Genomic DNA, 16023 nt, shown 5'->3' with positions numbered 1-16023 from the left:
CTGCTGCGTTCTTCCTACGGGGACTTGTGGGACAGAGGAACACTTGTGGAGGTGTGACGTTGTCCATTTGGGCTTACTGCCTACAATTCCTTTGAGCTCAAGGAAATTAAAAACACAGACTGCAATTATGAGGAACTTATAATAACTTTGAGAGCAATTCATAATTTAGAACAGAGGCTGAGGAATTTAACCAGTTCCTGGAAAGTAAAACTGGGTGAATAAAATGTCTTACTATTGACTGTACTTGCTGAGAGCTTTTGATACCTGAACAGGTATGTTTAGCAGATTTGATGATAAACATGAAATTGCTGCCGGGATAAGACACAAAATATTAATGTTACTGTAACTACAATTAATTTTTTTAACAGTAAGTGATAATGCAGGATATACTACTGAAAAATACACTAATATTGAGGACATGTCCAACCATTTCATATACTAATCCCAATTGGCATTGCATAATCATCATCATCATCATCATCATCATCATCATCATCATAATATGTCTGTTCAAATACCATTTTTCCATTTCATGTGTTTTTCATAATTGTTTTTACAATGGTGGGAGGTGGGAGATGACTCACTTCACCTGTCACCCTTAACCCCATGTATTACATAAGCCATAACAGGGCCTAATAATCACACTCCACAGTTGAGCTTTTATGCAGATATATACATGAGAATCATTGCATGGCCACTTGTTCTTGCACCTGCAAGTTGGTGTGCATGACACAGGATGTGTGTTCAATGAAAATACTATGAAAATTGTATGGAATGCACTACCTGACTGATTTGGAAGGTAGCAACAGGCTTTCATTCTGTATGGACACATAAGCTTTTCAGGAATTTATGCTGTTTTCTGTGAATCTTTTTCAGTGAGACACATGACTTGGACTGCACATGGTGAAGCAGGACGTGCCCAATCTGGAAGGAAACCCCCTGGATGTGGATTTGTAATGCAGAGTCATGTGCACAGACAGCTGGGCCTGACCTCTGCAGAGGCCCTGTCTGTGCTGCACACCCAGCTGGCCTCTACCCTGGAGCAGTTCAAGAGGAAGAGAAAGGCAGAGGGCACCTGGCAGGCAAGGCTGGGGATCAGTGGGCCTGAAGGCAGGAGAGGCACAAGCGATGTACACTAAGGCAACAGCTCACAAAATACAGCCGCACAAGACATACATTTACTTTTCCCCAAATTTGCGGATGATCTTTGCAGAGAGAGAGATGAAGAGAACTGAAAATAAAAGGAAATTCAGGGCCATTGCTAATCTATTTATGGGTCTTGTTTTCTCCCAGAGTGCATGGCGGCGGAGTTTCCTGCATCACTCTGTGCGCTGGTCCTGCCTGCATTGGCCCAGCGTCCTGCTCATGCTGCTGTGTGCCGTAGCTCTGCTGGGCTGCCACACCCTGCTCCTCCCACACAGGTATGCTGTCTTTCAACACATCACCACAGGCGACGACACACCTCTACACACGGGCATGGTGGAGCAGATTAAGTAACAGTACACCTCTGCGCACTCACACAACGCCCCCAGGTAATGACTCATCACATGGCCCTACACATTAGCACACATCTACACAGTGACATCCAGGAGGAGGCAACAGCACCCCTGAGCACAACACAAATAAATGAAACTAAATAATGAATAATAAAATTATATGCAGAGTGAATGTTCACACACAGTAAAGGGACTTCTAACACTTCAGTACAGGGTCATTGTGGTGTGGCTAGGAGGCTTTATTTTTCACACAGTCACAGTGATACAAATACAGACACAAACAGCCCAGGCCACAGTGAGAACAGAACATCCTGCGCAAGACAAAAATACAATAGAGGGGTAAAATACAAAGCCACAACCGCAGGGAATATATATATATCAAAATATTAGCCATAATCCAAATGGGGAAAAATACCTATTGAGGGAAAGCTGTTGAATATATGAATATACAGTATTTGATTCCATAGCTTGTAGCAGAAATATGATGATTCAAATTTCAAGTGGAAAATAATGTACAGTAGAAAATACATACTACAAATTAGGCATGTGCCTAATTAAACAAATTAAACATCTGCCGAACCACTCAGTCTTCCTGGTTAGATCCACCTTGCCCTCTTTCAGAATAGAATGTTTGTGGCAGAGAAAAATGCCAAAAGTTAACCAAGGAATTGTTACACTCTTCATGACTGTTAAACCTTAAGTGGACTGATCCTTGACTAAGCTTTCATCCATGCCCTAAGCAGTGCAGTAGTCTATTGGTCTTTTTCATGTGAGGTGTCATCACACGGATCGGAGTGTTTGTGCATCCTCCTCTCCTGCAGTGATGGGACAGCTCTGGTGGGGGGCTGCAGTCTCCTGCTTCTCCTGCTGGCAGGGCTGGTTGCTATGGCACAGTTGCAGTGGGTGAAGAGGGAGGAGATTCCCCGCCGGCTTCAGGCCATCCTGTGCACCATTCAAGGTCAGCATCCCAAAGAAACCTTTCCAAGAACCAAACTTACAGACAGGGGAGGAAGTTGTTGAGAGCAGGCGTTATGTTAGATAACCCCCAGCTAAATTTAATGTTTGACATTGAACATTTAAACATTATATTTCCTAGAGCAAAAATAAAGGGGAAGGCTGCCCAAAAAATGTGTACAAAGGGTAAAGACCACATAAAGAGCAAGCAGGCAACCAGTCCATGGCCTGAATAAGATCTGATTGGTTGAAAAAGTGCTTTTTAAAGGCTCGTTAAGAACAAATTAAAGTATGTTCAGTATGTTTTAGCAATGTATACAGATACCTGATACTTCACACACAGTAGACAGACACCTGTTGTGTTTCAGACTACCTGCGACATCCCCAGGCAGGCTGGACACAGGCCTGCATGGAGCTCTTCTGCCAGCCCTCCCCAGCCATCTCCCTGCAGTGGACCTATCGAGATGGCCACCTGGTCAACCTGCCAGTGATTTTGCTGGTGGAGGGTGACATCATCGCCCTGCGTCCTGGGGCAGAAGCGCCCACAGAGCTCAGGGGCATCCAGGTGAAAGTGGAGCCTTGCCCACTGTGGGAATCCATATCACCAGCACTCTGCAACAAACTAATGTTGCAAGAGGAGGGAATTCATGCTGGTTCACCCTTAAGTAAATCCAATAATTTAAAGCACAGATTCGTTGAACGTTTAAGTATTTGCATGGTAAGTTCCCAGGGGCCTTTATCACAAAGCAGGATTACTGAGTTAGGTGGATAACCTCACTGAGTAAAACCCAGAAGCCTCCTAAATCTGAAACACGGACTTAAGCAAGAACATCTGTTCAGGGTTTTACTCAGTGCAGTTATCCAGCCAACTCAGTAATCCTGCTTCACGATACAGGCCCCAGGCCTGCCTCTGTCTGAGATCTGTGTGATAAACAGGAGGAGGAGCATGTGGTCCTCTCCCGCAGTGACGTCTTCAGCCACCTCTCTTCTCCGCCCTCCCCATTGGACAGCGACAGGCCCCGTCTACACCATCTGCTCCAACCACAGCTCTTCAGGGTAACAAAGACACCAACAGTGGACACTGTGCAGTGAGTCTCAGTCAGCTGAAGAAAGTGTTTGCTTGTTTGCGTATGTGCGTTTTCGTTGTGTGTGGGGGTGGCAGTGTAGCATGATGGTTATGGAACTGGGCTTATAAATCAAATTTGGAGGTTTTATTCCCAGCTGGGGCATTGTACCCTTGAGCAAGCTAATTAACCTGAATTGTCCTAGTAAAATATCAGGCTGCATAAATGTAGAAGTAAGTCACTCTACATAAGATTATCTGATCTGCTAAATATAATGTAATGTGTGTTGTGAATGCGGTCATAGATGTGTGGTCAGGTCAGTGCAACTAAGCTCTGCACGTCTCTACTCAGACGATGTTTAGAGCTGGGGGAGCAGCGTCCTGATTCAGTTCTAGACAATGAGCGCTATACTGTGCAGAGTCTGCTGGAGAGAGGGCTGGCTCCATTGGTTCTGGTGAGCCTATCTACTTACCTTAGGTCAACACAACATACTAATTTACATCTTTTCATTTATACATGACAGATCAGTGATCACATGAACAGATGAGGATCAAGATGGGAATGCATGTATTAATATCTGATAATATATGACAGTGATGTGCCATATTAGAATACTTCCTATTATATTGTTAATTTTAATGGATAGCCCCTGTGCAGTCTGATATGCTTGTGAAGTTTCCCATGGTGTATCATGCCACAGTTTCAGTGCTGTCCTGTGCAGGTGGTGTTGCTACTGCTGAATCTGGCCCGGTACCTCCTGGGTGCCCCAGGTGTCGGACCCTGGCCTGTCACACTGCTGCAGCTGCCAGTGAGTCTCTCCCTCTCTCTCTCTCTCTCTCTCTCACACACACACCCACACACACGCACGTCATGCAGCACAGATAGAATCAGACACTTGCCTTAAATGTTTAATGCTTTGAAGTACCGTGATGGTGACAGCGATGAGGATTCCTGCTGTCGTCCCTCTCTGTTCACAGGTGAATGGGGTTCTGCCCCTGTTGCCCCTGGCATTCCCCCTCCTCTGGCTGCAAGGCAGTTTGTATGGTGAGATCTGGGTGCTGACTCAACTGGGTGCCCAACCTCAAGGCTGGAGAGTGAGTCACAATTGTCATTAAAATGACCCTGGGGCAGTTCAGCAGTGTGCTGGGGCAGATCCTCTCTCAGCGTGATGTCACTGTGCCACAGGAGGTGTGGGGTTTGACCTGTCAAGCATTCATAGCAGTGCTGTGTGGAAGATCCCCTGCGCTCTGCCACACTGCCAGCCTCCTACACAGCCTGGGTTCAGTTACGGTAAGGCCAAGCAGACTTAACACCCTGCAGTTGTTATGCTTGCATTTCCATTATTAAACAAACACTCTTATCCAGAGTGACTGGCACGACTTTCGTTCTTTACATACACAACATGTATACGGCTGGATATTTACTGAAGCGATTCAGGTTAAGTGCTTTGCTCAAGACTACAGCGGCAGTGCCCCACTTTACAGTTCCCATTGTGCTGCACTGTCATCCTCACTGTTACGACAAGTGCTCATTCTCTTAATGTTACAGTAGTTTCTAGAGTCCTCACTTGCTATGTGCGTGTGTTTGTGTGTGTGTGTGTGTGTGTGTGTGCATGTGCCATGTGTATGCTCAGGTATTGTGCTGTGTGGACAAGCAGGGTATTCTTTCCTGGCCCAGCCCAAACCCAGAAAAAGTCCTGTTCTTCAGCGGGTCCTTGAAACACAGAGGCAGTGGAAAGAAAGCTGGAATGGATCCTAAAAACTGCACTCAGCAGGTGAGTGTAGTGCTGCTCCCTTGGATTGAAAGTGGACTACAGTCTTGACCAAGCTGTTGTCCAACTGACACCAGACCGCTTTCCCTGAGTGATGACAGGACATTTTCCCATCTCGCAGCCCCCATCCCCATCCCAGGGCTCCAGTGTGCTGGAGCTGCTGAGCCTGTCACTGGGCAGGGGGACGGACACGCGGGTGCAGTTTGATGACTCCCACTGGCAGCGCCACAACAGCTCCCTGCGCCCCCTAGGTCTGGCCCTCCAGCTGGCGACGTGCGACCCTGGGGTTGTGGCCATGCTGTGGCGCCAGTCTGACCACCTGACCCACGCAGCGCTGCTGAAGAGCCGCCCGCAGTGCCAGCCGGTGTACCCGCCCTGGGGGCTTTACGAGCTGGCCAGGGTCCTGGGTAATGACAAGACCTGGGCTCCATATCCGAGAACCCTTCATGCAGTTGGATAAAATGCTTGACCAAATTAATGCTCTTGACAATTACCTTGTAGTGCTCAGGGGTGAATTCACTAAGAATTAATTATGCCTTTATGTGCCTCAACTCAGCCTGCAATAAGCTAGGCATTCTGTTTAAGTCACTAAATTAGTTATTACACTGAAAAGGCAATTATGCAATCCACCAAAAAAAAAACTTTGTTAGGGCTGGCTGCAATTAGTGAAGAGACTACCCTATAAAAACTAAATTACAACTAAAAAATCATTGCTGTCATGGTCCTGACGCCCAAAAGAAAAAGTACATTGTATTATGACATTACCCACAGGACACAAGATGGCAGAAAGCCAAAAGGTTTGTGAAAAAACAAAACCAACAGGTTAAAAATGTAAATATGCCATAGACTATTATCTGCAATCATCACACACAAGCAGGATGCATAAGGATAAAAAAATATCACTGAAAGGCATAAAAATGCCTTTAGCATTTAATAACTTGTTTTTCAGTCAGCTAGAATATCCTCTTTGGGCACAACCCCACATTGCACCAGTGTTTCATACAGGCAACCAACTTTGTTGCTGGCAGCATTTTTTTGTTCTTTTTTTTGTGTTGGCTAACAGTGCAGCACAATTAACACAGACATTTATTAGCTAGCAAAAATATACCTACTTAATAAACTTCATTTTCACAGTCTCCTTATTCTTATTCTAGAAAGTAACATATGTACCAACGGTAAAAAGGCACTATGCTAAGAATGGCCATTAATTGTTAACTTTCATGGCCTTGATATGGTCCAATGGAAGAGGCCTTTAACAGTGCTCTCATTTAGAGAATGCCAGTGCAGCACCAGCAGTGAATTTACGTTTAGGGCTGTAATAAGTCATATTGGGCCAGAACCGCACAGGTGGGAGGGCAGGATAATGAGTAAGCAGGGATGTATTCTTTTTCTGTAGCCTAAAATGAACTTGGATGTTCCTCAGGATAATGGACAGGCGTTTCCTGATGATTAGACATGTTAATCCCACCAGATTTCTGATTCAGACATAACTATTCCTACCAACAAAGTGACTCAAGACAATGGCTGAATATTCTCTCTGAGTTGGCCATTTTGGCTTTTCTTCAGTCATGATTGGTCATTTTTTCACCTCAGATGGTACTGAAAGTGAAATCAGCTATAATCAGCATTTCCAGTTATGGGAATTCATCTTGACTTGAACCAATGACTTATTGCAACCAGCGGCTGTAGTTGATGAATCATAAGCTTGCTCACTCACTGGGCTCCTTGGATATCCATGTTCCTGTCTGTGCATGATGCGGCTTTGTGTGAGGATACATAAAGACTGCTGAAAGCCGATCTCTGTAATGTTATACTGTAGCCCACTTTAAAATGATAACAGTCATAATTTGTTTAACTCACTTACTTTGCTAAGGGCATTATCCATATAGTGTCATTTATAGTTTTTACACAGTATTGTACAGCTTTACAGCAGGATATGTCCTGAAGCAATTCAGTTTCCTGCTCGTGGTACAACAGTACTGTGCCTGTCTGGATTTAATCCCAGAACATCCTGGTTAGGCCAGTTCCTCAGTGTTGACTGCGCCCCTCGTGGAGACTCCCTGTGGAAATGTCCCTCCATCTGCTGCTGTCTCCATGCTCTGCTGTGTATGATTCAGGGTTCAGGTCTTCGGCCCAGGAGCCCTATCAGCAGAGGATGGGCGTGGCAGCGTACTCCCTGCCTACCACGCCCTGCACCCAGGACACTGTCCCCTGGCAGTCCCAGCCTGTGTCCATGAGGAGGCAGCCCTTCTCTCACATCATGGGTCTCCTGGTGCAGGACAACCACTCAGGTGTGTTCCCTTGACGCTTCAGTCTCTCCGTCTCCTGGACGTGAGGACGTATCTAAAGGTCACTGGGGCACAAGGCTCTGCTGTCATGTTCCATATATTTTTCACACAGATATTTTTCTGTGAAATACACCATCTGGGGAACTTTACCGTGGCTGATTCTGAAGATTTTACCTGAGATAAGTCCGAGCAAAATCTGTGTGGACTTTCCTTTCAGTCAAATCGCACATTTAAAGAGAATTTCTCTGAATTTGCAGATGGTTTCTGCAGATGTGAGCAGCGTGCTACATTGTCAGTGCTTGTGGTTGGAGAGTGTGTGCAGCAGGATGTTTGCTGCAAACGGCCAGTCTGTGTTTGCTCACTCTGCAGGACTGCTGCAGCTCTTCTCCTATGGCTCTGCTGACATAGTCCTGGGAGCATGCGCTGAATTCTGGGATGGCGAAGACCTCCAGCCTCTCACAGATTGTGACAGGTATACAACCTCACATCTTTTCATACACAGCTTCAGTGCTTTCTGTCTTTCTAAGTGAGAGCTCATTCATTAATGACTTTCATCACCTGCAGGAAAAAGGTCCTGGATATTTACCAGCGGTCCTGCATGGCGGGTCACTGCCTGGCCCTGTCATTCAAACCCATCCTTGACTCCCAGGACCCAGAAATAGATGGCAAGTGTGTAGAGCTGACACATAACCCACATCCTGAAACCATAGAATTAACAGGTAAGACTGCTGAGGAGGATATTGTGAGGGATCTGGCTCCATACTGCACACCACATCCTTCCTACTGCTGCCCTCACACTTCTCAGCTCTCTCATAACAGCAGGTTCCATTGTGAATCAGCGGTGACTGAGTGAAACTATCACGCAGAGTTGACAGTGCTGGCAGTAAGGCTGAGTGCTCTATCACGTGCAGGTGAAGACACAGAGAAGCACCATACAGGCCCACAGGATCTTCTGCTCGCCCTGAGACAGCACATTTTCCTCGGCCTGGTGTCCTCCCAGTACCAAGCCCGACCTGACATGGTTCGGCTCATCGCTGGCCTGGACAGTGCTTGCATCCGCTTTGTATATTTTTCTGCAGAGGAAGAGGTCAAGAGCAAGGTGAGGCCCCACGAAAAAGTATGAGACAGGATGTGTTTTCTTCCTGGAAGAGGAAGCTGTGAAGTGTGCAGTCTGTAAGAAACCAGAATTAAGCAGCTTTCTGCTGTAAAAGAACTTTGCTGCCCCCATATGGTTAATTATAAAAAGGGCAAAGCAATGGAAATCCAACAGCTCATTCACATTCATACGTGCTCATGGTGAGAAGCTATTTTAGTCCAATTACCTTGAGTAGTGTCATTTAAATGCACTAATCTCTTAGAGCACTAATTGTTGTGGTTGATGGTGATATTTTGGAGGTTTGGTTTTGCAGTGCCAAGCTGGGTTCAGTGCTGAAGTGATCCTGTAGTGTTCAGATCTTCTCTGTGGATGGGCTTTAGGTATTTGCTGAGAAGATGGGTCTGGAAACAGGCTGGAACTGCCACATCTCTCTGCAGTCAGACCACTTCTCCCTGGACCCAGAGAGTCTGGAGGAGAATGAGACACAGTGGGGCAGAGACCAGGGCGAAGGTGAGTCTACAGTGAGACTGCGGTCTCCATTCACTGAAAAGCATGTGTGTTTTCCCAGAATTAAAGCTCAATTAAAGAACAGCGGATGTGGAATCCGCAGTTTTGATAACTTTAAGACAGTGGTAAATCTTTGAATTGTAACCATCTCCAGAAGAGTGTCACCTTGGTGAAGAGACAAGGCAGGTGGAGCGGACAGCCACCAGAACTCTGGACAGTGAGGGGGCCTGCCTGCTTGGAGACTTGAACAGGGTGAGAGAGACCTCACTAAAGGCAGAGGCATGCCCTGCTGTGTTCAATGGCACATGTATTCACTACTTTCACCCTCAGAACAACTGCATTAGTGAAAGCTTAAATCCAGAGAACCTTGCAGTGCATGACTCACTTCTATGCAGCCCCATGTTTGCTGAAGCAATTCAGGTTGAGTACCCCCCTCAAGGGTCTAGTAACAGTATCCCTACTGAGTTTTGAACCTATAGCTACTGCTCCACCCCACTGCATAATTCTCTGTGTACTCTGTGTCTGTAGGCAAAGCTTCCTAAGGGAATTGAGAATGTACGCCCTCACCTGAAGAACATTGACAATGTACCTCTACTCGTCCCCCTCTTCACTGACTGCACCTCTCAGAGTGAGGATGATTCATAGAGTTACTGTTTCACGTACAAGATGTATGTTGCATGTATATCTGAACTGTGTCGGTCCATGTACCCACTTTGACTCAATATTTTTGAATGTGTACAGCCATGTGTGAGATGGTGCAGATCATGCAGGAGTATGGAGAGGTGGTCTGCTGTCTGGGAAGCTGCCAGAACATTAACAACAATGCTGTGTTCCTGCAGAGTGATGTCAGGTAACACATGGCCTTCTTCAATGGTGAGCATGTAGATTTATTTTGTTTGTTTGGCTGGCATTCTGTCAATCACAATTGTCATTTAAGGAAAAAGAACACATTTTGTTAGCATGATGTTACTGCGGTTCTGATTACCTTCTCTAATCTGTAGTATTTCTCTTGAGCCTCTCCTCCCTTCCTGCTGCTGGACCAGTCCAGATAAACCTGTTCCTCCGGCATCACAGTCCCACTGCACCCCCTTCTCCCCAGCCCACCTCTCAAGTGCTCTCTGTGGGCTGCCCTGTACGGTCCACTTAGGCCCACAGGACAACACTGCCATCATCCGACTTATCAAACAGGTAAGAGCCACCTCTACACACACAGACATGCACAGAAATCAGGCTGACACACGCACACACACAGTCACACACGCACGCACACACACACATATACACACACAGTCACACACGCACGCACACACAGACACAGCCACACACGCACATGCACACACAGTTATCCTCTATTTTATTATTGGTCCTTTCCCCTCTCTGCTATACCCAGGCTCGCCATACAACAGCAGGCATCAGGAAATGCTTCCTATTCCTTTTGCAGTGCCAGCTGTCCGTCGTCCTTATCCAGGTCTGACACGCATCGTCACTGAGCTTTTAAGTTTTTAAGCCTTTCAGAAATGTGACTCTCTTACTTTTCTATAAAACTTTAATGTGCATTGCCTTTCTGTGAAATAGCTATGTGTGATTTCAATGAGCAGATATGACATTAAGAGATAAAGACAAACAAATTGCGTAACTACCGCATAAGCTTCTGTAGCTGATCAATGTACATATACATTTTCAGCAGTCAGTGAGCTTAGCAAATGCATAGCATTTATATGGTATACCTGCAATGAGTTAGGTTTATCTCTGTACAGATCCTCTCCTGTGCTGAACTGAATTTGTCTCTGGACAGGTCCTTGCCTGTGTGTGCCAGCTCCCTCCTCCTCTTGGCACTAGTGATGTTCTTTTTCTTTCCTGCCTCCACTTCCCATTAATCAGGTGGGATTTATGCACTTAAAGGCATTCAGTAATCTTGGATTTTTATTATTGTGTGCTATGTAATCTTCAGAAACATCCAGAAAAATTTGAATGCACTTTCATGAGAGGTAGGAAATGTGACTGATCTCCACTGTCCACCACATCCCCACCCAACTACTTCATGATTTTTTTGCATTTCATGTATGACTGAAAGACTTGAGTATGCATCCCTATAAGACTCTGTCACCATAATTCCACTCTTTTCCTCTTCCTTCCTGTAAATTTCTAATCCCTGCCTGACTTCCTGTCTTTCTAGCGTGTCCCTTCTGGGCAAGCCTTCAGATAGTACCATTATGAAGGTGCCAACTGGGAAAAATCTGCGCTTCCTCCCAAAGAAGGTAATGCATCATTTACAAAGAGGGAGAACACTTTGCTGACACATAATAATTGGTGTCCTTTAATAACCCTGTCCAGAGAGAAAGTATTTTGCAAACTCTGAGAACAATGGAAAATTATAATGGAAGGCCAAATATAATTTAACTGGGTAAATTAGTAATATATCACATAAACAACGGATGAGCAGGGCATTATCTAGTTGATGTAAAAACTTTCTGATGTAAATTTCTGTCTCTTCTTTAACAGACTCAGCGTTTCTTTGTGCTCTACTTCCTGGTGAAGTTTGGCCTGACTGTCTGCACCTACCTGGCCTGTTTCGGCTTCATGCTTCATGGCTTCTGTCTGGAGATTAACCACAAAGATGACTCACTGTGTCACCCGGTGGCCCTGCTAATGTGAGCTGTGTTCATATGAGGAAGAGTGAATGAGGGTATACTACAGCACATACTGTACATTACCTGTACTAGTGCACAGAGACACGATGAATGTATCTATACTATACTCCTCTTCAGATATTAATCAGTTCTCAGCTGCGCTGCGCAGTACGAAGTCTGTAGCACACTCCCGTAGGTAGCAGTCCTTCATTACTCAGAGAACGAGCACCCAGTGATAGGCCATTTTATGTGTTGCAGGAACTCCAGTGACTCCTCTCCTGACTGGTTTGGAAAGCACTCTGATGGTCTTGCTCTGGCCCAGAAGGTCATTGCCTTCTTCGTTTTGCTGAATGCCAGTGAGTGAGAGAGGTTATACAGCTCTGACCAACCATTCATCACAGTTCTGCAGTTTATTCTGAGGAATGATAAGTTATCAAGTTTCCAGGCTCACTCTATTGTTGCTCCCATGTCTGTGTGTGTGTTCCGTGATCCACTCCTTCCTCTGTGGGTTAATGCGTGTTTTGTGTTCCAGTGTGCATATCTGTGAGCCATGTACACCGCTCAGTCCCCATGTGGAAGCAGAGCCCATTCAGTAATCGCTACTGGTGTGCCGTACTCATCACTGTGTAGGTCTCCCTGTCACTCACTTCACACCCATAAGTCAGCTCAGCAGTTTCAATATCCCAATAGTATTTCTGTATTTGGAACAGAGGGGAGGGTGTGTTTATTTCATTCATGTCAGCTATGTCATCACTCCAGTCCAAGGAGTAATGTCAGGTGAATGCTAATATGCTGTAAATAAAATCAGTTTTATTCAGACTAAAGTTCATCAGACAAAAAAAATGCAAGTTCATCAGCATACATGTGCCTGAAACCTATGGTGACTGGTGGATGTGCTCAAACAAACTATTCTCTCATTTCTTCATAGGCCCATTTTCAATGTTTCTATAGCAACGGGATCTCGCCTCCTATGGCATGACCCCACTCCACACCACATTTTCTTCATCACGGACATCACTGTTGCCACATGGCTTCTAGGTTTCCTATGGCTGCTGCCCTTGATCTGCATCAATGAGGGTATAAAACTTCATGAGATCAGGTGAGTGTTAATTGCTTCTCATCAGACAAGAACAAAAGGGGGTAATTAATCCAAAGTCACAATGTTACACAAGTTGGTGCATTCTGCAGGAAAAAGATGAAGTTAAACTGCTGCATACTGATCATCTAATGCACAGTGGTCAAACTCCAGTCCTGGAGGGGCGCAGTGTGTGCTGGTTTTTGGGGTGTTTCATTCAAGTCATTGATTGGCTAAGGAATCCACAAAGCTTGTCCTCAATGCCTTAATTGGCAGCTGAATGAAAGGAAACCACAAAAACCTGCAGACACTCAGCTGTCTTGGGATTCAGTTTGACACCCCTGATCTAATGCAAGTGTGTCCAGTCTTATCAGAAAAGGGCCGGTGTAGGTGCAGGTTTTTTGTTTTAGCCAATCACTAGGGCACCTGATTCAACTAATTCAACCAAAACCATGATAAGTAGAATCACATGTCTTAGAGCTGGGCTTAAACAAAAAACCTGCACCCACATCGGCCCTTTAAGATTGATAAGATTGGGCACTCCTAATATAATAAAATGTGAATCACTAGTGATACTGGCAAGAGCGATAATCCTGCTCCCTGGTATTGCTCTGGATTATAACTTTATTTATCCCCCTATGACATACTGTGTTTCAGGATGAAGGTGAGATACCAGAAGAGACAAAAGTTGCAGTTTGACACCAAGTTAGGAATGAATTCCCCTTTCTGAAATAAGATTCTGTAGACACACCTTGAAGATTACACAATCTTAAGGTTTAAAAACAAAAAAAGTGTGCTGGTGTGTGGTGAGTTTATAAATACAAGGATATTGATGAGCGCAACATTAATGACTGTATTCCAAAAACAGTTAGGTATACTGTATATGCCTATGTCCCATCATGATCAATAACTAATTCTTAATAATTAAAGGCTTATGGCAGTGGTGTACAACTCCATTTTCAAAAGGCTGTGTGTATGCTGCTTTTTTCTAACCAATTATTTCTGGTACAGTTTTCTGAACAGCCCTATAACACAAATGATGGTTCACTCATGCGGTGAAACATTATCACCAAGGATACCGGAGCTCATGACTTTATAAAAAATTCCAGATTAAGTGATTTGGCTGATTTAAAAAAATAAGAGGAACTCATTCTAAAACAGATGAGCTCCGACTGTGCACCAATGTCCTATGGTTTAAAAGGAGAGTTCACTTTTTCAGGTTTTTGTTTCAGCTTTAGACCATAAACCCCCAATTGCTTCTATACCAGCCATTGTTTTGAGTCTAAATTAGCTTGTCATCAGATATTTCTGAAATATCTAAAATATCTTTAATTAGGCAGTAATGTAAAACACACGCTAATACTGAAATAATAACAAAAACTCAAGAAAGTGAACTATCCCATTAAGTGTAATTTAAATTCCAGAATGTGAATAATTGTACTTGTCAAAACCACGCTGTGGTGCAGCTCCTTGTCAAAATACTGGTAAAATGTTAAGATCATTGATGTTTCAGCCATGCAGGTAGTCTTCCCAGAATCCAAGGGTTGAATAGAAAAAAATGTAAATTAAATTCAAAAGTATTTTTCTGGTCTTTATCATAGCTTCTGTATCACACCCAGCAAACCTGCACGTCACTATTCAGCAGGTAGTGGCATTTCAAAGCCACTAGGTGGAGAAATGTACAAACTCAAAGGCTTCAGGGACTAAAGGAGAAAACTGGCATTCCTTGTTCTTATCATTGACCCGCTGGACCACATAAAGCCTCTCTGTCCAGTGGGTGAGGTCCTGTTGCAAGACCTTGCGGACTGCTTCGAGTTCTGTTTCTGTGTCTTTTCACATAGCAATGGACGACTGCTCATTGCACCTATCATAGTGAACTGAGCATGAACCTATTGATCAGATTTTGTAATCAGGAGATTGTTTTATTTCAGTTTTATGTATGTATCTCATGCTGCAGTAGCTTATTGACAATAGTTTTTGTTATCCTTAGGGATAGTGTGGAGAATGTGCAATGTAGAGTATCTCAGGCTCAATGTCAAAATTGTCTCTTAGCACTCTCTAAACAAATGTTACCTGAATTACAGTCTTTGTTTCCAATAAATCTTGTAATTTTCTGTGTCCCGAGAACAAAAATCAAAATGAAAAAAAAGATGGCTGCAGTTATAATGCCAATAAAAGTGACCAACCCACGCTCCAGAAACAATCTAAATAAATTCAATTACATGATGCGTTGGCTGCTCAAAATAATTATAAAAATAGAAATACTGGAGCCAGCACACAAAACAAATACAAATTTTATGTATTTACAGTAGCGTCTTGGCAGCTTAATTCCTTTTCAGCCCTTCATTTTGGACATTAAAGACAAATATGTTTCAGCCTCAGTGTCTGTACGAACCGCTCAGGAAATTTTCAAAATGTCACAGGATATTCACAAAAGAACGTACATTAAAAAAAAAAAAAAAAAAAAAAAAAAAAAAAAAAAAAAAAAAAATATATATATATATATATATATATATATATATATATATATATATATATATATATATATATATATATATATATATAGTTCACCTACTTATGGTGCATCTTGCTACATAGGGGATTATGTGAATATCTATAATTGTTAAATTGATTAATATTAAAATTGTCAAATCGCTAATGTGAACTTTGATAATAGAATAATCACTGTTAAGTTGAAAGAACGTGAACTGTAAAATTTAACATTTTCTTGTAAATGTCCTGTGATGCTTTTCTCTTCAACAAACAAGTTTGTCTTCAATGTCCAAAATAAAGCGATGAAAAGGAATTAAGTTGCCAAAATAGTAAATACATAAAGTTCTTATTTTAGTGCAGGCCCCCGTCTTTCTATCTTCAGCTATAATGCTCCAAGGTCATGGAACACCATACAACTTAAATGACGATACAGAATCTGGCATATGTCTAATTAAGTCACGGCATTTGGCAGATGCTCTTATCCAGAGAAACTTAAACAGATTCCATTTTTATTATTTAATAAAATCACTATTCATTACAGCTGGAAACTTTTATTGAAGAAATTCTAATTGAATAGCTAGCTTAAGGGTAGGCTACAACATCTGGGAATCAAACCTAAACCCCCTGAGCAACAAGCCCCGTTTCCAAA

The 16023-nt window shown here is 43.6% G+C and overlaps 1 protein-coding gene across 1 annotated transcript; it reads left to right on the top strand.

Moving 5' to 3' along the window:
* The first annotated feature begins 956 nt into the window (after positions 1-956).
* Positions 957-15342, top strand: LOC135248574 (transmembrane protein 94-like). The gene is made up of 28 exons (XM_064323368.1): positions 957-1082; positions 1294-1421; positions 2318-2454; positions 2819-3115; positions 3370-3538; positions 3866-3968; positions 4236-4322; positions 4492-4608; positions 4700-4804; positions 5148-5288; positions 5407-5692; positions 7403-7576; positions 7943-8045; positions 8138-8292; positions 8485-8672; positions 9050-9179; positions 9331-9428; positions 9705-9804; positions 9918-10026; positions 10178-10364; positions 10567-10644; positions 10972-11057; positions 11353-11434; positions 11679-11827; positions 12065-12162; positions 12339-12432; positions 12735-12905; positions 13539-15342. Exons 1-28 carry the CDS (start codon positions 957-959, stop codon positions 13609-13611), a joined length of 3771 nt encoding a protein of 1256 aa, XP_064179438.1. The 3' UTR covers positions 13612-15342.
* The last annotated feature ends 681 nt before the right edge of the window (positions 15343-16023 follow it).

The sequence above is a fragment of the Anguilla rostrata genome, chromosome 2 (genome assembly GCF_018555375.3).
Source record: "Anguilla rostrata isolate EN2019 chromosome 2, ASM1855537v3, whole genome shotgun sequence".
In the NCBI taxonomy this organism is placed as follows: Eukaryota; Metazoa; Chordata; class Actinopteri; order Anguilliformes; family Anguillidae; genus Anguilla; species Anguilla rostrata.
Note: the sequence above shows the minus strand (reverse complement) of the source record. Positions and strands in the feature narration are given on the sequence as shown.

Excerpts from the sequence above, each read along its gene's own strand:
- LOC135248574 (XM_064323368.1), top strand. The coding sequence starts at position 957 with ATGCAGAGTCATGTGCACAGACAGCTGGGCCTGACCTCTGCAGAGGCC. Across the intron at positions 5,289-5,406 it reads CTAAAAACTGCACTCAGCAG|CCCCCATCCCCATCCCAGGG; the intron begins GTGAGTGTAGTG and ends CCCATCTCGCAG. Across the intron at positions 12,906-13,538 it reads ATAAAACTTCATGAGATCAG|GATGAAGGTGAGATACCAGA; the intron begins GTGAGTGTTAAT and ends ACTGTGTTTCAG.